General features: G+C 39.7%; 1 protein-coding gene across 1 annotated transcript; it reads left to right on the top strand.

Annotated features, from left to right (window-relative positions):
- The first annotated feature begins 1,666 nt into the window (after positions 1-1,666).
- LOC129107563 (leukotriene B4 receptor 1-like) lies at positions 1,667-5,006 on the top strand. The gene is made up of 2 exons (XM_054619067.1): positions 1,667-2,542; positions 4,824-5,006. Exons 1-2 carry the CDS (start codon positions 1,667-1,669, stop codon positions 5,004-5,006), a joined length of 1,059 nt encoding a protein of 352 aa, XP_054475042.1.
- The last annotated feature ends 16,780 nt before the right edge of the window (positions 5,007-21,786 follow it).

Raw genomic sequence — 21,786 nt, 5'->3', positions numbered from 1 at the left:
CCCGTATGTACCCAGTAGTGAATCTCTGCAGTGACAAATATAAAGGAGGTTAGGCTTCTCTTATCCACATGTTCTGGAAACCAACCCTCTTGTTGCCCTTTTTGGCACCACTCCAGAAGAAGACATGCGTCTGGCTCCCAGCCATCGCGGCACACTGTCCTATGCCTCTCTTTTGTCCAAGCATGCAGTATATTATTAAGATGGAGAGATGCTAACCCACCCACCCTCAGTGACTGAGGGACTTTTTGTCCTGCCTAAACCTTGAAAAGACTCGCTACTCAGTTTGTAACTCAAATTATGAATTGAAAAAGTGTTGGGTCCTTTACTTAAATACTTTAAAAACCCGTAAACAGACTATTGACTTAGTTTCTCACTCTCTTTTTGTCTTTTGTCTCTCTGTAGATTATCAGTGAAACAATCTGTATATGTTATCAATTTCTGAACACCCCCTCCCTTGTTTTATTTCTTTATTTGTTCACTGACTGGCTAGTGAAGGTGAGGGACAAGTGGGGCTTGACTGTGCGTTACGCTCCTCTATGGTAGATTTGCTCTGTTCATTTGACATATCTGTTGTGCACTGTGCAAATTTCTTGTGTGTTTATTTTGTTGATTCTTTCAAAAATGTAATAAAGATATTCCTGAGAAAAAAAAACAACTTGTGTGCTGATCGGTTCTCAACTAGATTTGTAAAAATACAGATGTGTATCAATCAGGCAAAGAGTCAAAAGAGCAACTTAGTAATGATACATGTACACATACATCAATCCAATGATCAATTACAGTATTACTGTTCTCATACTGACAGTTGATTTTCTGATCAGTTTATGGGCCTCTCAAATGTCAAACAAAGTCTTCTGTCAGCTTCTGTCTCCAAGGGCATAAGTGATCCCTGAATCTCAAATCTGAAGCCAAAATAGACAGGAAATCCTTAAAGGGCCCATAAAATAAAGAAATTTGAATATCTACAATTCCATGACAAGTGGGAAAACTCCATCTGCAGATGAAGATCATATGATATGACTGAAGACTCTAGTACAGCTACTAAACAGCTACTTAATGGACTTTGTGGAGAGATTCTTTTGTCAAAATATGCAAGGTTTTATTTAAATATTATCGCAATTATCGTGTTAAATGTTTTTTACAAAATGGATATGTAGCATGTAGGCAGAACTCATATGTTGTTTTAAACATATTGTTGTTATTATTATTTACTGGGAAATGCTTTTACTTTAAAATCCTCTTTGAATATGTAGAGTCCTCACTGTTGCAGTAGATCTACATTTTAAAAATAGTCCTTAGGTTCTTACTTCCCTGGAGTTGTTGTGGTGAAAGCTCTCTGTGCAGGAAACACAATGCATGAAAATGCAAAAGCTAATGACGACATATGCAAAACCATGCAGCCATGATGAAACATGTGATATCCGGGTACAATTTTAGTTTATTATCATCGATTGGTTCATTTGTTATTGTTGTTGCTCTTTGAACATCAAAGGATAACATCTTGATATCCTCAATTTTGTTTATTATCATCGATTGGTTCATTTGTAATTTGTTCCTCTTTGAACAAATCAAAGGATAACATCTTGTTCCTCTGACAGACTGACAGTTTCTTTCATCCCCTGCTCAGTGCACAGTAGTTAGCTTTTCTGCCAGCAGGTTTTACAGCATGGAACAACTCAACTCCTCTGTTGTCCCGTCTAATATCTCCTCCTCTCCTGGACCTCCACCTTCTGCCTCCTGGGTCTTCACCGGTCTGATCCGTGTGTTGGTGATGTCCCTCTGCTTCCTGCTGGGAGTTCCTGGAAACATCGCTGTGATCATCCTCAGACCAAACTGGCAGCACCTGTCCAGTCTGAGCCAGAGTTTGATGCTGAACTTGGCCGTATCAGACCTGCTCGGCCTGCTCACCCTGCCCCTGTGGATTTACGCTTCACTGTACGGCTGGACCCTCGGTCTGGTGACCTGTAAGCTTCTGGCGTATCTCGTGTACTGCAGCGTTTATGGCAGCCTGCTGACTGTGACGGCGCTGAGTGTCCAGCGCTACATACAGGTGGTGAAACTGCAGAAATGCTTTGATCAGGTAGGAAAGAAGAGGCTGCTGGTTTTGTTCTGGCTGATTGCGATGATCCTGTCCATCCCTTCTTTAGTGGTTCGTCAGCTGATCACGGATGAGCACTGGACAACCTGCGAATCCTACTTCTCTTCCTCTTCCCAGCAGATCGCCGTGCTGCTGACAGAGAGTCTGACCGGATTTGCTTCAATAACTGTTGTGGTGTTTTCATACATCAGCCTCCACAGGAAAGTGAACCAGGCAGCTTTCTTCAACAACCCACAGACGACCAGGCTGGTCACAAGCATCATTGTGACCTTTTTTGTTCTATGGATGCCATACCATATCACAAATGTGCTTGGTGTGGCAGCTATTTGGCTAAAAAATAACAGTCTGTTGAAGTCTTGCATGGACAGCATGTACATTGTTAGAGCATTGGTATTTGTAAATAGCTCCCTGAATCCACTCCTTTATGCATTTGCTTTTAGAAACGTGCACTCTGTGCTAAAAAAGGAACATGGATGCTGTTGTTAATGGGGAAGCTCACATGTCACAAGTCTAATCACAGTATGATCGATGTAAAACCACAAAATACCAGTGAAGAGTGCTGATCCTTGATGAAGATATGAAACTAGAGAAATTACTTTTGTTCTTGTAGAGCTGGAAAAACATTTTTTTTCTCAAAAGCTCTGATGCTGGTCGAGGATGTGGTTCTTAGTTTTTTCCTGAGAGCTGCAGATGAGTTGTTATTAAATGATGAAAATAAACTGTGTACATTCGCGTTCTATGACAAGCTGGGAGGCATAACACATGCCCATCTAGACAAAAATGAAAACTGCTTCGCACAACGTATGGGACTCTCTCTTTAAACTGATACATTCAGCACCCCTCTGTGCTTGTCACTGTCTGATACAGTTTAAGGTTGTGCAAAGGGCCAATGTGACCAAAGACAAACTATCCCGTATGTACCCAGTAGTGAATCTCTGCAGTGACAAATATAAAGGAGGTTAGGCTTCTCTTATCCACATGTTCTGGAAACCAACCCTCTTGTTGCCCTTTTTGGCACCACTCCAGAAGAAGACATGCGTCTGGCTCCCAGCCATCGCGGCACACTGTCCTATGCCTCTGTTTTGTCCAAGCATGCAGTATATTATTAAGATGGAGAGATGCTAACCCACCCACCCTCAGTGACTGAGGGACTTTTTGTCCTGTCTATACCTTGAAAAGACTCGCTACTCAGTTTGTAACTCAAATGATTGAAAAAGTGTTGGGACCTTTACTTAAATACTTTAAAAACCCGTAAACACACTAAAGACTTAGTTTCTCACTCTCTTTTTGTCTATTGTGTTTCTGTAGATTATCAGTGAAACAATCTGTATATGTTATCAATTTCTGAACACCCCCTCTCTTGTTTATTTCTTCATTTGTTTACTGACTGGCTAGTGGAGGTGAGGGAAGAGTGGGGCTTGACTGTGCGTTACGCTTCTATATGGTAGATTTGCTCTGTTCATTTGACATATCTGTTGTGCACTGTAAACATTTCTTTTTATTTTATTTTGTTGACTCTTTCAAAAATGTAATAAAGATATTCCTGAGAAAAAACAAAACGTTTATGCTGATTGCTCCTCAGCTAGATTTGTAAAAATACAGATTTGAATCAATCAGGCAAAGATTCAAAAGAGCAACTTGGTAATGATACATCCACACATACAAATACAATTTGGCATCACGAACAGGATCCATAGAAGATCGTCCTGAGGTGGCGGAGGAACCATGACTGGCCATCCAGGAGGAAATCTCCTGCCTCTACCTTGACATTGAGAGACGAGAGGACCGATCCACCGACGACTCTGGGCCATCTCTACTGTGATCCAAAGGACCTGATTGAGTCCACGAATCAACAAAAACCGTGTGAGACGTTGAAATTCTGATCTGTGATTTATAGAAAAAAGAATCAGTAAATAGAGTGGTTTTCAAGGGTTGTAATTATTCACCTCGGTTTTGGTAATATCTGGGTCATTGTGAATTTTAGTTAATTTAACCTTCCTGAATTGTTTTGGCTTTTGTGACATCTTACGTCCCTCATATCCTTTCGATGAGGATAGGTTAAAAGGAGAACTGGAAAAGAGAAACGGACGTTCAGGTTAATTAAAATCTGGGTGTTGTCGTTCTTGACCTAAGAAACATTTGTGTAAAGGTGACCATTGTTCACACACAGTGTTTAAAGGAGAAGTGACAGTGCAAAAGGAAAAAAAAGGCGCACTCATTTTCTGCCGTAGCTTTGTCTTGGTTGAGCTATAGTAATCGAGGCTTCACTGGGACGCCCGTGTTGTAAAGGTCAAAAGTGTATACACACATCCGAATTATGGGTTCGGGTGAGAGTAAGATTCAGGTTTCTCCTCCTGCAGGGGGGTGTATTGATGTCATGGGGTCCAAATATGGAACGGGGAGCATAGATTGTGTTGGTGTATGGATACAAGAATATGGGTTTTCTCCAGGAGGATCATTTAGCATAGCTCAAATAGGAAAATTAGAAACAAAATTGAAGGAAGAGCAGAAAAGAGTATGGGGAACAAAGATAATCAACGTTAAGGATTTAGAAGAGATAGAAAAACATAGCGAGTGTTTGAAAATGTGGAAGGATGAAGCAGAGCGTAGGGAAAGAAGGAAAACACTCAAACAATTGCCTCAACTCACTCCAAAGACATCCCCCCCTGGAGTGAATGAGTTGCCTAAAGTACCAGATGCACCACCTTATTCTTCTCTGTTTAAGGAACTGTCTAAGCTGTGTAAAGTGGACCCTGATCTGGACACCCATCCTCCCCCATACAGCCCTCCACTGACAGCACCAATAGCCGCAGACGAGGAGGAAGAAGAGAAAAACCACAAGCCTCAACCTCAGCCTCAGGCCCAGTCTCAGGCCCTAAAGCAGGACCCTCCAGCTCATCCGTCCTAGGAGGGGGCTCAACCTCCTCTAAAGGAGCGGGTGAAGCCGGCGGAGGGCCCACAGCTGCAACAACTCGATCAAAGACCAAGAAGAAGAAAGCTGAGCATTTTTTTGCTGACAATACAAAAAAACAGCTAAATGCAATTCCTGACTGTAGCATTATGATAATATAACTTGAATCGTCTCGAATTGTTATATTTGATCTGAAAATTTAGGTTTTAGTTATACTGTGTGATTTATATTTGTGTATGTTTGAAGATATACTGTGTAACGGATTTATGTCCACAGGCCAGTAGATATACTAAATCAGAACAGAGTCTGCAGACACTGAAATGTAGCCTTGATCAACCCTGTCCTGGTTTGTCCTTTACATTCCGAGTATGAAGGTTTCATGTGAACACATTTACCTTCACGCCTGCATGATCATCTTCTTCTCAGCCTTGCCTTATTACTCACTTCTCAGGCTTCTCAAAAATGTAACATAGCAGACATAACAAGACATTTGTGTTATGTCTGCTTTAACAAGACGTCCTTGTTAAAGCATATATATATCAGAGTGTGAAACCTTTCTCTTCAGTGCATTACTTTGCAGGCTTGCCAGTACATACTTTGTTGTGTTCTGTGTGATCCTGTAAACCTTTCAAACGTGACCCCCGAATCTCAAATTTGAAGCCAAAATAGAAAGGCAATACTTAAAGTGCCGACAAAATAAAGAAATTTGAATATCTACAATTCCATGATAAGTGGGAAAATATGACTGAAGACTCTAGTACAGCTACTAAACAGCTGCTTAATGGACTTCGTGGAGAGATTTTTTTGTCCAGCCTGTTGAAGTCTTGCATTGACAGCTGGAACATTGTTGGAACATTTGTATTTGTAATTAGCTTCCTGAATCCACTCCTTTATGCATTTGCTTCTAGAAAGATGTGCACTCTTTGCCAAAAAGGGAACATGGATGCTGTTGTTAATGGGGAAGCTCGCATGTCCCAAGTCTAATCATAGTATGATCGAAGAGAAACCACAAAATACCAGTGAAGAGTGCTGATCCTTGATGAAGACACCATCGCACAACGTATTGGACTCTCTTTAAACTGATACATTCAACACCCCTCATACAGTTTACAAGCATGCAGTATATTATTAAGATGGAGAGATGCTAACCCACCCACCCTCAGTGACTGAGGGACGTTTTGTCCTGTCTAAGCCTTGAAAAAATTCGCTACTCAGTTTGATAAGTAATGATACATGCACAGATACATCAATCCAATGATCAATTGCAGTATTACTGTTCTCATACTGACAGTTGATGTTTACGGATAGGATTAATTAGAGTAAATGACCTGAAGGTTTCTATTGCAAACAAAAAGTTGAGAATCAAAGTTCATCGTTGGCCTTTGGAAAAGCATTCTTAGAGCTTTCAATCGTATCACGTGACATTATTAAGTAGATGGAGTTTATAACAATACATTACCAGTATTTAAAAAGAAAGCTATCTTTCTTTATGAAAAATGTGCTTTTGTTCTTTCGTGGTTAAAAGTTGTATTATCTGCAAAAAAATATCTCACTGTAAAAATACTCCAAGTAAAAGTTCTGCTTTGAAAATGTAATGTAACGGTAAATATGAAGGTGCAACCATCAGCTTGCTAACTTAGCTTAGCACAAAGACAAGGAAACAGCTGGGGACAGCTAGTAAAGCTGGTAGATGGCTTTTGTTCCCTTTGGACAAAGCCAGGCTAGCTATTTTTCTCCTGTGTTAATGCTAAACTAAGCTAACCAGCTTATCGTACAGGCATGAGAGTGGTATAAATATTTTTCTCCAACTCTCGACAAGAAAGCTACATAATTATTGGTGTAAGTATTATCAGGGAAATGCACTTAAAGTATGAATATTTTTATAAGCTCATCATGTGTTTTGTATGTAACTAACAGCTGTCAAATAATGGTAGTGTGGTTAAAAAGTACAATATTCATTTTTTAACTGAAATGCACTAGAGTTATAAAGTGGCATGAAACGGATATACTCAAGTAAAGTACAAATACGTCAAATTTGTTCTTATGGTCAGTATTGAGTACACGCCACACTGTTTATTATCCACTATTGGTCTGACATGTGTGCTCATATTCTGTTGGTCGTCATTGTTATGTCTTCTTGACGTTATATGAACAGTGCCCCCCGCATAGTAGGAGTATGTTTCCAAAGATAACTTCCAGAGAATTTCTCTGTTGTTGTTAAATGTTTCACTTAATTGTCTGTACAGCCTGTGTGATTTTGCTCAGTCGCTGTTCAAATAATGTACAATAAAGCTCTTTGTTGTTTGTCTACTGATGTGTCTCATGATAGTTGGCTTCATCCATCACTGCATCTTTGTGTTCTGCTTCCCTTTGCACTCTCTCCAGCCTTCACCTTTTGTGCTTTCTTTTCATTCATTTCCGGCAGGACTCGAACTGACACTGTGATATGTTTGGTGAACCAGGAGGTCCAGGGGGGTCTTTCCCCTGTGTATGTGGCTGAGAAAAGTGCCTTTAACTCTGCCGGTCGTGCCCTCGGAAGCTGAGGAAACGCCATCATTAACGCTCTCTCCTCCGGCTGTGTGGACAGCAGGCCGGTTCAACTCACAACTCTTTTTGTGCTGATCTCTGTCTAGACACCACTGTTAATAAAAAAAATAAAACAGTCCAACCGAAGGGTCAAGACTGCTGCGGGAGAGACTTTGTGAACATGCTGTTTGTGACTCAGTATTTCCCCCCAGCTGTTCCTTTGGGCCCAGGCAGGGTTTTCTCTGGCCGCCTCTCAACAAAGAAAGCATCCCTTTCCCATGCAAGGTCGACTTCCCCTCCAAATTCAGTGTATGTACCGCTGCCAAAATGCTTGCTTACAATTTTTGGTGATGTGTAACACACACTTTTGGTCATAGAAGGGGGTTATCTTGACCCTCGGCAGACAAAGGAAGAAATCATCTGAGACAGAATCAGGTTTAAGTGTGTGTGCATGCTGAGAGGCTTGTGTAGCAGTGTGTTTAATTGTTTGTGAGCATGAAAAGTAATATTTTTATTATTTCTCTGTTAATGCACTACATTCAGCATGGTGAAGAGATGCAGTTAAGTCATGTAGTCATCAAAAATAAATGATGGTTTAATTATGGGTATGATGCCTATAAATCACATCCAGGGCTTTAAATTACTGTTCAAATTCTAATTAGATTCTAGTCACTCATTGCACAATGATGAATTCCAACTCACTGCTAAATCCGTCTAATCAGAGAGTGTTTACTATGGAGCAGAGCTCAGTCCTGGTTTTGCTCAACAGTCTAATTAATAATTAATCTACATTTTGGAAAACTCCCTTATTCACTTTCTTGCTGAGAGTTGGCTGAGAAGATTGATACCACTCTCATGGTTATACGGTAGATATGCAGTTTCAGCTAGGAGACGGTTAGCTTAGCTTAGCACAACTGGACTTATCTCTGTGTCTTTGAAAAAGTAATAATTGTGGTTTCATTTAAAGGCCAACAACCAACAGAACATGCAGTGAGTTAAATTCAATAAAAATGCTTTTATTATCCTAGATAATTAAATAACGCAAGATGTGGGAAGCAAGCAATTGGAAATAAGCTGAGATCATGAGAATTCTTTTAATAAGTTGGGTCAAGTCTGTGGAGGACTAGTAATAGCAGTTACATTATTGCTCTGGGATGCTAGATGACTCATTGTTGCCTGCTAATTCCTCTTTTTCTCACGCATCTAAGATTTGCTGTTGTTTCCCCCTCTCCCCATCCTCCAGTTACTAATCTCACCCGCCAGTCTTTTTATTGAATTTAATTAAAAGATGACTTTCTTTCGTTCTTTCTCTCTCTACTCTCCTTCACGTTTCTTCCAGCTGGCAATATCCACATGGAAGCCAGTGCTAGAGAGAGTGCTGAAAAAGCATGGAGGAGAAGAGGAGCTGGTTTATCTTGGCTCTCTTGTTATAGAGCTTTGCTGGTTCCTGTCCAACCATAATTCCCATTTTAAGTGGAATTTTGCTGCTAAGCTGAAAGGTCCCCCTTTGGCACCAGTCTAATTGGAATATCCAGAATATAATCAGGCCTTCGGATGCTCTGATATCTCCAGCTGCGAGTATAAATCAACGACTTACGACAAATTGGGCAACTTCCATCGCCCTTGCTAAAACCACACCAATCTTCAAAGTACAATAACACACCTAAAGTTTCATGACTGCATCTTTCAAGGTTGGGAAGCTATAAAATCTATCCACAGACAGACATAAAGACACATAAACACCTGGCTGAGTGCTAAAAACAGCTTCTTCCGCTTCAGTAGGTGTAACCAGGAACACACACACACACACACACACACACACACACACACACACACACACACACACACACACACACACACACACACACACACACACACACACACACACACACACACACACAACAATAACAATACCAGCCAGGCAAAGCTATGTAAATATAGTGACTTGTTGTAAACCTCCAGTGTTTAGCTCCTTTATTTATTTATTTTAAGTTTGTTTGGGGAGAAAAGTTTGTTGGATGAATCAATCAGAAAAATGTGGTGTGTATGAATGTTTGGTTACTTCTTCGTGTGCTTTTGTTTTTTGTGTGGGTTGTTTTACATAGGCAGAGCCTTCCAAACAAACAGAAGTTTTAAGTGCATGCACTGAAAGCTATAATCATGCGATAGCATTAAGTGCCTACCAAAATACACCACAATATTGGATGAAACACATTTACAACATTGCTAGCAGCGTTCACAACAATACTATTTCTCTGACAAAGCCTGGAGGGATCCATGGAGGATCTGTGGCTTCTTCTTTGTTTACTTTCCAGAGTATGCAGGATATGTCTCGAGAAAAACAAATCTCTAAAAAGTCAACTTTTCATGAGTTGCAATTAAAGCTGTTTTTTTTTTTTACAAATGTAGTGAAGTAAAAAGCACAATATTTGTCTCTGAGATATATAAAGTTGCATAAAACAGAAAAGCTCAAGGAAAGGAATTAAAACTTAAAGACAAGATGCTTGAAAAATGCCGTTTTAACCTTTTAGATCACATCTCCAGCGGTTTATTTAAAATCCAATAATATTTTGTTCCTGTAAAACTTATTTCATGAAATCCATTCATTAATCAATCTGCAACTTATTAGGGATACAGATTAGATTTAAATCCCTGTTTGTAACTGTACGACGTTGAAATACTTAGTTTAACTGGAGAATACGTCACAGCACAAAAGCTAAGGATGCTTTAACTTCCATTTTACGTGCATATTTTTTTAAGTGCAGCACTTGAGTTAATATACCTAAATTACATTCCACGACTGGACATAATGCAAACACATGTTGAAGCACTCATTAGTTCAGCAGACTGTGGCCTCGTGCAGGTGCCAATGCATTTGACTGGAGTAATGGTGAATGCAAATGCTCTAGATGCACACGCACGATGTCGCCACACTGAAAGCAAATAACATGCAAATGGACAACTCAAGGTATTCCTGGGAATTTTGACACACAGACAATAAAGGTTCATTGACACACCATTTACAGTGTACTGCTTTGAATTCCTATTTTGAAACCATAAACTTCCGCGTAATCAAAACCTGCTTTTGTAAATAAAGTGATAGAGATTAAGCTTGGTGTGTTGAGCTGTCAAATGTTACGCTTTAGTGAGTGCGCCTTTTTTTTCTTTTTGCGCTGTCACTTCTCCTTTAAACACTGTGTGTGAACAATGGTCACCTTTACACAAATGTTTCTTAGGTCAAGAACGACAACACCCAGATTTTAATTAACCTGAACATCCGTTTCTCTTTTCCAGTTCTCCTTTTAACCTATACTCATCGAAAGGATATGAGGGACTGTAGAACAGAACAGTGTAGCTTTCCAGAAACTCTTGTTTTCACTTGAATGAGATCTGATGTTTTCTAAAACACCATTTTGGGACATTTAGCTTGAGTTTCAACAGTGGATTTCCCACCGTAAATCACCCACAGCTCTGAATTGAATGGAGAACATCAATGTTATGGGCAATTTGAGCTCACTGTGTTTTCTGTCTCTCCGCAGCCTCAGATAAGGATTTATATAGCAGGCCAAGGGAATGGCTGTTCTGTAAAAATAAGGGTATATTTTCTTGGGCAGTGTAGTTCTCAGCTAACAGAACACAATGCTGTGATGTGGACTAAACCGGAGAGGATAAAGACAGCAGATGTAGACACTGAGAATCCTTCCCAATACTTAACAAATGTTTCAGGTTATATGTGAGTAAAAGATTGGACATGAATATATAAATTGTCGCATTTAATTTGATCAATGTTCATAGTGAGTAGGTTTATATATTCTTTTTGGAAAGTATGAGAAATGCTAATGCCTAGGAATTGATAGAATTTCATAGGTTACTTATATATAGTTTTCTAAAACTGTTAGACACTAACAAAATTGTTTTTCCTTAACCTGCTAAACATGATACTAAAAATGCTGAAATCGTCTTGTACATCTGACATGGCGAACATTGCGTTGCAGTAGATATGGTTCACCTTAATATTCAATTAAAGTTCAATATACACTTAGCTCTGCTTTTGGTCTCCACTACCTCCGGAGGGAAATATCTGGCTCTTTAGCTGCTAAACGTTCACCAGCTAGTTTGTTGTTTTGTCTGACTATTTAGGTTGCAGGGCAGTTGCCGTAGCGACAGCTGTTGCTGGAAACTATGATTTTGAGAGGGCTCAGATAGATTAAAAAACATTATCAACAGGATCAAGTGTCCATTTACAAGGAATAATGCCAGACTCTATCTTTAAAAGTTCAATAAACATTGCTTGGTATTAATACTACTATATTATTACAGCTGCCTTTTTTTATACTAGCCTTAGTTTGATTTTAATCAGCAGTATGGGACACATCTAAACTCATCCTCCTTTACGTTATCAAGTCTTCACACACATGAAGGTGACTTAAAGTCAAATTAACCATTATGTGATGACATTTCACTCTGAGAACATCTGTGAAGCCTCCGTGTCCCCTTTGTGCTCCAATAAGCAAAGTTCTGATAAACAAGCTGACGTGTGCTCTGACTCTCCCAGTGTTATCACTCCAACAGGAGGAGGTTTTGTTCTATTATTCCAAATCAAAACAGATGTGTGCATCTGTGGAGGCATTTGTTTGTCAGGCTTGGACGTCCATACTGCTGTTTATATATATATATATATATGTGTGTGTGTGTGTGTGTGTGTGTGTGTGTGTGTGTGTGTGTGTGTGTGTGTGTGTGTGTGTGTGTGTGTGTGTGTGTGTGTGTGTGTGTGTGTGTGATTAAGCAATAAAAAAAATAAAGTTCTCAGTGCTAAATGATCTCCAGTATGCCAACAGTAATAATAAAACCCACAATATAGCCCGTTTTTTTTAATGAAAATCTAATAATCACGCAATCGTGCACTGCATGACCCCCCGTACAAAGAAACTTGGAGACAGATTTGAACAGACATACCTCAACGAAATCACATGAGAAAGCTGTGCAGGGTCAGGATGCGGGGTGTGTGTGTTTCAATCTGTCCATGTGTTCCAGAATAAGTGTGTGTGGTCTGCAGTTTCTGTTTATAGACTCTCTGCCATGATAAGGGTCAATGGTTTGTGCTGTTGTTTTATTTACTGTCTTTTATCACTCAGCGTTGCGTATCACAAATCTGATAACCACATGTTCAGCAGTACAGCAGATCTGATGACATGTTATCCTTAGCTGAACCTAGAGAACTGATGCGTGGCAAGACAGGCCAGTCCTCTCTAAGAAAAAAGCAGGTTTATGGTCTGGTGTAAGCAAGAAAATGACCTTGAATAAGCCTCTGACTTACTACCAGCTTCAGAAAAATTGATCTATGCTCCACAATTCATTGTGACTTCCCCATACTAACCAACCTTTTTTGATTGCGACCCTTTGTAGCAAAGCAATGCATACTATCTATAAGATGTGTGTTTCCAACTTTGCAGCAATAATTTGGGAGGACGGCCCTTTTACTGCTTCAACAATAGGTTGCATTAAGCCAGGTCCATTCAGAGAAGATTGTTGTGGAAGAACTTGGCTGGCCTGCACAGAGCTCTGAAATCAACCTCCTCCAACACCTTTGTGATTAACTGGAACGCGGTGTGCGAAACAGGCCTTTAAGATCAGCATCAGTGTCCGACCTCATTAATGCTTTTATGAATAAAATAGAGCAAATCCCTGCATCCTGGTTACTTCTCAAAAAAGAGGCTGTTAAAGAAGTCTATTTATGCTCATAGTTTTGAGATGATTCGTTCAATAATCACATCCTCAATGTCTCCCTACATGTTCGCCAAAAGGTGAAACAGTTGACTACTTGTTACTGTAATGAACGAGGACTGGAGTCACGCACCATTTACTTACTCCTGCCCTGTTAAAATGAGAAGTTAATTGGATCCCCATTCGTCAGTAGCTCCAATTCATCAGCTAGGGAGTTGTAGTCTTGGTGTAATTACAGCATCTGACATCTTTGGAAAGTGAAATCAGTGCATTATATCGAAAGCATATGCAGAATTTAGAATTCTGAGGAAAAAACAATTGTCTGTAATGAGTTTTCCTTAGAAACTAATCTGGGACCAGTTACTTTTTGTTAGGGTTTGATTCAAAGGCAGGGGCCAAATATTTTTCCTGGACGTATACTTTGTAGGCTGCATTTTATCTGAGGGTGCGTTGCTACATAACACGTGTTGTTAGCATGATTATGAGGATTTAGTTTTTCGAAACCCACAGTGAGACTACTAGCTTGCATCAGTGTTATTTAAGGGCACTTTGCTTCTTGGTGATCTCACTGCAGACACAACGTCCTCTGACACTCAAATTTCGAGCTTGTTGCTTCTGTTTTAACCCTTAACTTATCCAGTTAAGGGTCGCGGGGGTGCTGGAGCCGATCTCAGCTGTCAATGGGCGAAGGCAGGGTACACCCTGGACAGGTCGCCAGCCTATCACAGGGCAGACATATAGAGACAGACAACCACTCACGCTCACACTCACATCCACACCTACGGGCAATTTAGAGTCTTCAATTAACCTAACCTGCATGTCTTTGGACTGTGGGAGGAAGCCGGAGAACCCGGAGAGAACCCACGCTGACACGGGGAGAACATGCAAACTCCACACAGAAGGTTGTCTGGCCCGGGAATTGAACCCGGGCCCCTCTTGCTGTGAGGCGACAGTGCTAACCACTACACCGCCGTGCAGCCCTGTTTTAACTCCAAAAAGGGAAATATGAGAAGTTGATGGCAGACATACTTTTTTTAAACTTCTGGGGAAACTTTGCAGCTCAGATTTAATTTAAATGTGTAAACAACCGCCACATGTCTCTTTTACGCGTGTATTAAAAATGCATGCTTTTAAACTGGGTTGGATGAAGAACTGGCACATCTAATGGTTACTATGAGATGTGTTTACCAGCACACAGTCTGTGCATTCTGAATCTTAGGCGTTATTTTAATGCAACCTACCTGGCTTGATATCTGAGCTGCATAAAACAGACCTAGTCATTGTCTTTTTTATTTCTGTGTTTGTATCGTTGATTAGCAGCTGTGTGTTACATCATGCTATATGCTTTGACAGCAGAAAATGTCCCTCAGTCATATGAGATAGTGTAAAAGTGTTTGGCAAAGGAACAGCATACATAATGATGCATGGATAAATCACCAACCTATCTACTATATGTTTTTATCGTCTTTGTCTCTGGGTGGATCCATCTCTGTGGAAAAGATGGTTAGCTTTGTAGCCAAGTTTCACAACACACAAACAACCGGAGTTGCAGCCAAAGATAATGTCATTTCATCACTTGATTTGCGATGTTTCTGTCCTTGTGTGACCTCCGTATGTTCACTCCTCGTTCTCTCAATCGCTGTATTGTCAAAGAACTGTAGATACCAAAATGATGCAACAGATTTTCATAAACCCCTCAGTTGGAGAGAATTCAAACTACCAAAACTTTTTTCTTAAGGTTACAATATTCTTTTAGCTTTTAGCTTAGTAACTGTTTTTCCCATTTCAAGTTAAAATCCAACCGAAACAACACAAAAACGTAGATATGCATACATTGCCTTGTGTTTCCACTTTAAGACTTCCATTAGCTAAGATTAACAGTAAAACTCTTTAATTCCTTCTGCAGCTCTCAACTAACCAGTAGGTGCATTTCATCCAGTTGTTTATGAGCATTTTCAATTGCAGCGTAAATAAATTATAAAAAATACCCCAAATAATCCAACAAATTGTTTCAAGTTAGGCTGCGGTGAAAAAGTTTGTGTAATTGATAAAATCAAAATGTGAAAAAATGCAATGTAAACAGACTTGATGAATTAATTAGTTAATTAAAATTAACGCAACATTTGGAGAGAAACCTGGCTTTTCTTCTGTGAGAAAAAAAAAAGAGCACAAACACACATTCAAGATCCAAATTCAAGATCTCCAATTAAGTTAGATTAAATTGTCGATAAATACATAGACTGATGTAAAGGAAAATGCAATTTTGCGATATAAAATTTGGTTGAAAAGAGAATAAAATGAGTTAGAAAAACAGCTACAGAGAGAACAAAACACCATTTCCTTTACACTGCTGATGCAGATACTTAACCTGAAAATGGCTGAGACTCTTTATGCAGAACGATAATGAAGTGAAATAACCTGCAGCTGTTGATCTTAATCTATCTTTTTATACACAAATCTTTTGCACGTTCCCAAGATTGGCTTTCACAAAAACCCCATCAGCCAGCTGGCAGGAAATCTTGATTGATTTGATTTTAAACATTGATATGCATTAAATGTGCCTTCATTAGTTTCATTATTTTGCAGCTTGACAAAGGTGAGATGATGTATTTACTCATTGATATTTACTGTAAGGATAAAAACAACAAGATGGATCACTGCATATAAATCAGCTGTTGTAAACTCAGCATGTTCTGGCTACACTGTGAAGTAATCTGCAAATTGTTTTCGGTTAAAGACATTCCCTCTGGTGTATTTTCTGGCTATTTCTTACGCACCACACACAGACACACTTCTCTCCGACAACAATCGACCCTTAAGTGTATTTTCCTCTCCGCTCCAAACAGGAAGGGCTCTGATTGTAAACACACAGCAATTTTTTATGAGGCAACAGCAAAGAATTCAGTCCAATAAATAGTTTTTGTGAAACACAGTCCAGGAATGATAAATTCAAAATAATCACTGAAAGCTGTTGGATACAGATTGATTGTAAGAAAAATATTTTGAAATTCACCCTTACAAATCATACAGTCACACAAAAAGAAGCACACACACACGTTTTCAAAGAAATATAATAATTATACTGCTAGCATGAGAAAATGCAGAGCCTGTCAACACACATGACATTAGCTCTGGTTGTACATCTTATGTAGCTAGTATTATCATTACATTCAAGTCACAGCTCTATGCATCTGATTTTCTAAAAAAATATACACCCAATTTTTTTAAACATACTTGTAGAGCTCCACACGTACAACTCCCTTGTCGCCAGAAGTTGCAGATCGATTGATGGCTGGATGTGGGGATAATATCGGTTGAAGTTGGTCGGTACTAGCTTACGTAAGCACATTTTTTTCTTCTTCACATTTTCAGAATTATAAGCTAAATATCGTTGTTTTTTCTGTTGTACAAAAAGAGCAAGGACACATGTAATTTCCGGCTCCTTGAATTCGGAAATATAAATCAGTGTTTTAGTTATTTTAATGTTGTGCAGTCGACAGAAAACTTTTTAATCCAGATGAAAAGAAGAGTCTTTGAGGATACGTTTAAAAATGGGTTTCTTCATTTACTTTTCAGAAAATGCAATGCTTAGGTCTTGTGTTTTTTAAACCTGCATCAAATCCCAGCTGTTATGGATGTTCCTTTAATTACGAGTAACTTTTTTACTGATTCAATAAATACTTTTCTGGTTCAATGAAGGACATTTGCAACGAGAGGAAGTGCCGGCAGGAGCTAAAAGTTGGCTCAGGAGGAAAAGATGAAGGGGTAGAAAGTTGAAACAAAGTCAAGAAGAGACATGGGCCACCGTGAGAAGAGAAAAAGTGCTCTCTAAATAGATAAGGCTGCGGTGTCTTACATCAGACCTGGATGGACCCAAACAGCTGGATGCTGTATGTGAGGCTGTGACGTGGTCCTCTGTTGAGTTAGCAATTTGAATCCAGGCTCTTCATCATTTTATCCACCTCTGCTCCTAATGTTTTGTTTATGTTTTTCAGCCCCCTCCTTTTTCCCCACCCTTTCTCAGATGTCCAACTCATCATTCTCTCTTCTTCCAAGACCTCAATTATGCACCAGAGACTATTTTTATCGTTTAATCTTTCATTCTCTGTCTTCTTCCCTCCCATCGCCCACCACTTGTCTGCTTGGTGGGAGTAAGATAAAGAACACCTCACAATAAATCACTCTTCACCACGGCCGTACTCTAAAAGACGTCGAGACAGAAGAGCGGAGGAGGTGAGCTCCACCCTAAACCTTTCACGATAAGAGCCAAATGACTGACTTCGGCTCAAAATCACTGCCACATCACCTGCAGCTGCAGGATTCACCACTAAGACCGTCTCCGTTCGTCTGGGGGCAAACACATCTCCATAAATCCCATCCTGAACCTGATCTAAGCTGTAAACTGGCATATGTTGATCCTATGAGCTGTCTGTCAGCAGGAGGATGTGACTGCACATGTGTTTGCAGTGCTTTTATTTTCTGTGCCATTTCAGCATATCTTATGAACGAGGCCACTCGTGATGGAAGCAAACAGGTTGCAGATGCAAAAGCCCAGTGGAAATGACATCTTCCACCCTGTTTACATCTGCACATGAAGAAAATACAGACTGATGATGTCAATAATCAGTAACCATTCCAGTGGTCTCAGAAATGTGCACACACAACTTTGATGATCGCTCAAAGGCAATCGTTTCTACTTTTTGCATCGCCATTAATCATTCTACGGAGTCAAAACAAAGCTCAGTCTAAGCATTCACCAGCCGTTTGAGTCATCCGTCCCAAAGTCGAGGAACAGGCAAAGATGTGAGCTGTTGCTGTGGCAACATAATAATGCTGACACAGGTCCCAGAGACGACGAAAAAACTCTCGAAAAAGTACAAATATGTTGAATGTTGCTGAGACAACGGTAAATCAATCATGCAATCGGAATGACACAAAGATAATATCCCACAGCAGATAACTCCAAAATCTGTAAAGTCAGCATTATTCTGATCAGAACAAGAGCTATGTCTCACTCTGAATCACACATATGATGCACATGTGAGGAGAGACGGAGACGCTGTGAATGATCGATAACTGACTTTGGTTATGTTGTCATGGTTGCATGTTTTTCATTAGTGTTACTTTAGTAATTTGCCGCATTAAAGGATAGAATGAACTAACTTGGCTCTTGGATGACTCTGTTTACCCAACACAGCTGTACAAATACACGTGCAAGCATTTCAGTGCAGTCTGGAGTGTGGGAAAGAGAGAATAAGAGAGGAAGGATAGGATGAGTGTATAGAGTTTAAGCAATATGAAAAGAGCACCACCTACTGAGATGTCAGAGTCAGCATGTATCCAAAAAATGCGGTACAACACAGGTTGTGTCCTAAAATATCCAGCAGATGGCACCGTAGTACCTTCATGCTGTGTGACCTGCGATGAGACTATTCAGGGGTTTTCCAGTTTCCCCATGAAACTGGAAAAGAAGTGAGATGAGACTTAATCTACTGCAAATAACTTACTTATATTTTGTAATTTTAGAAATATTACAAAGTATCTACAATTAACTCAACAATTGCCAGTCATTTTATTTATTTTGTATTATTAAATTGGCACAACAATTTAAACTTGGAGTGCCTGGCTGGTAATCCAGCCTTGAATATACATGATATATATCCATTATAACCAGTTCAGCTAAAGTCTTATTACTCCTGTTTGGTTTCAGTTATCTTTAATAGGCTTGAAATGCCTGAATAAGTTATGCATATTGAGATCAGAAAATATTAGAGAAGATGGACAGATATTTGTGATGGAGATTTTTTTTCTGCTTTCCCATCATGTTTTATTCTCAGGACCCCTCAGATTTATTTATTTGCGACCACTTCTGGTGTCCCAGGTCCCTAGGTTGGGAAACATCTTATAAAACTCATTTTTTATTCACAGCAGGGAGTACATCAATAATGTATGTTGGTGCATGTGTTTGTGGCTGCATGTGTCTGTTTACATGGGACAGAAGAGTCAGTGTGGTAGTGACATCGACGACCACAGTATCATACAGGAAGCTGAGTCACAGACACAGCAATTCACTTCCTGTTTATTTTGTCACAGAAGCTTGCAGCCCTCAGTCGTGACAGGTCAGAAAAGCAGAACAATCTTTGGCCAAAATGTTGGAACATATATGTAGGAGGATTGTATGAGCCTCTGGGGCTGCATTAAAATACCGAGTTTAGTTCACAGGATGTTTTTGTAAAAATAACATCTGCTTTGGGATTATTAAGTGATAGACAACTTTTATACCTCTTTATTTCATGCTGTTTGCATTGTATGACTGCATGGACTTTTATGAGCATTTTTATACAAACAACATGTGTGTTTTCTCTTCAACCATGTACGTCTGTGAACATATGCATAGTCAAGTGTGGTCGGACAATTATCTAATTGGTGATAAACTCAGAAACATCTTGTGCAAGTTAAATGTAAAGATGGAAACGATTGCAAAGCTGTGTGTGTTCCTGTAACTCGAATGTTTTGAAAAATAAATGTGATATGAAAACCAGCTGTTTAACTCTCGACTTCCCTGTTCCGTCTTCTTTTCAACGTGATATTCTTGTAGTTTCTATGCGTCATTAACATACTACCACAAGGAGCACCTTCTTGGAGAGCTGCAGGATGGCTTACAGTGCAGGGCACGTCAGCGAATCTCATTAGTGGCTGTGGAAGAGTTTAGTGGGGGCTTACACTACTACTCAGCAAAGGTCTCTTACTGAGGTCAGGGTTAAAACTGTTTGGAGATACTGTTGAGGTTCGTCTTTGCATGCATACAATGTCATTAGCTACATCGGCTACTATGTGCTTTACATCCAGGCTACTATACAGTATATGTGTGTCAAAGGGAAATGGACTGAGAATGTGAATTTCATGCGTAGTAGCAAAACAGGAAGGTGTGTAACTGTTGATGCATGATGCATCTTTATTTGTTCTTAAGTACAAGTTAGCAGCTTCAACAGTTATTGTAGGACAATCAGCATGAACCAGTATGAGCAGGCTGCAACTATTTCTGCAACCTCTACGGATTATTTCTGCAATCCTTTGATATAGCAACTGCGTTACACAAATAAGATAAGAATTGTTGGTTCCCAACCAAAAACAATGAGTTCAAAGATCAGAATCCCTTGACAATAAAATATTGTTACATAAGAATATTTTATTATACGGGCATATAACAAGAGAAATTATGGCAAAGTAGAGTGTTCAATATTTATTTTTGTTTTGATCAAAGGAGGTCGACATGGGTATGAAGTTTTTATGAAGTGTTGACAATGGGAGACATGAGGTAAATCTTGGTTGAAGCCAACCCAGTGACTTACGTCCCATCTTCCAGCTCACGCTTTTCGTGCTGCTGTTGCTAGCTAACCTCTCTGGGCCTCATCCAAGAACATTTTCGTATTCTTATCTAAAAATTTCTCAAAACTTCAGAAAACACTGAAAACTTCAGAAAACTTTGTAGATGACCAGTGTAAACATTATGAATGCCATATGTGTGTGTAAAGGGGAAAAACTTTCCACTAATTCCTGCTGGAGTAGTGGCTTCAGCTAGCAGCAACTTTGTGAAGAATTGAACAATACGAGCTGATGCAAGATGGTGGACGACTAAGCGTCTCTACGCATGACGTAAGGAACTAGCTGGGCAGCCATGTGGATTGTCCTACGTCTTACATAAAGTCTGCATTATTATATAATAAAAATACATTCTTTTTAACAGCGTTAGCAGCAGAATTAAGGGTCCGGCTAAAGTCACGGAAGGGGACATATCCAGTGCTGTTCATGCCGCGTCACCTTAGCGTTCGTACTATCACTGAATTAAAGAAGAAATGGTTCCATATAAAAATGGCTTGAAAAAAAGCAAGGCGACGGATGACTGCAGCCGGAGGGAGTCAAGGTGAATCCTCCATCCCGAAGATGGACAAAGAATACGTTCGATACTAGGTTGCACTGTCAGGAATTGTAACAGAAGATATTACCGTGTGAACAGCGACTTGCATAAGCCTGCATGAGAAGAACCATCCATCTGTCTCCACCAATATCAGGACGCTGTCTAAAGACACACTCTTTTCCAAAGGCCTGACACGCTAACCCATCCAAAAGAAATAACATTGACCCTATTATGGCAAATTAACCTTAAAATAGTGCAAAGTTAAAGTCCTTTCGGAGCTTGCGATATTGATATCAAAATGATATTGTAGTGTTATAAAATATTAGCAACCTGGTGAAGGTGGTAAGAGCACATTTTTTTCTCTCCATAGAGCAGCTATACTCTTACCTTAAAATAAAATGTCAATGTTCATGCAATCTGGCTCAACGTTAACTGTAAACACTGATGGACAACAATGCACTAAAACGCCACATTGGACCTTCCTCTGTTGCCTTGTGGACAGTAAAAACACAAATTAGAGAGAAACATCATTAGATGGCCCAAGTAAAGAATGCATCTTCGGTAAACATGGACTCACAGACACGTTGTATGTCTCTACTAATGGAGAAT

The sequence above is a fragment of the Anoplopoma fimbria genome, chromosome 18, assembly GCF_027596085.1.
Source record: "Anoplopoma fimbria isolate UVic2021 breed Golden Eagle Sablefish chromosome 18, Afim_UVic_2022, whole genome shotgun sequence".
NCBI lineage: Eukaryota > Metazoa > Chordata > Actinopteri > Perciformes > Anoplopomatidae > Anoplopoma > Anoplopoma fimbria.
The sequence above is the reverse complement of the archived record's forward strand: the minus strand, read 5'-3'. Positions and strand labels throughout refer to the sequence as shown.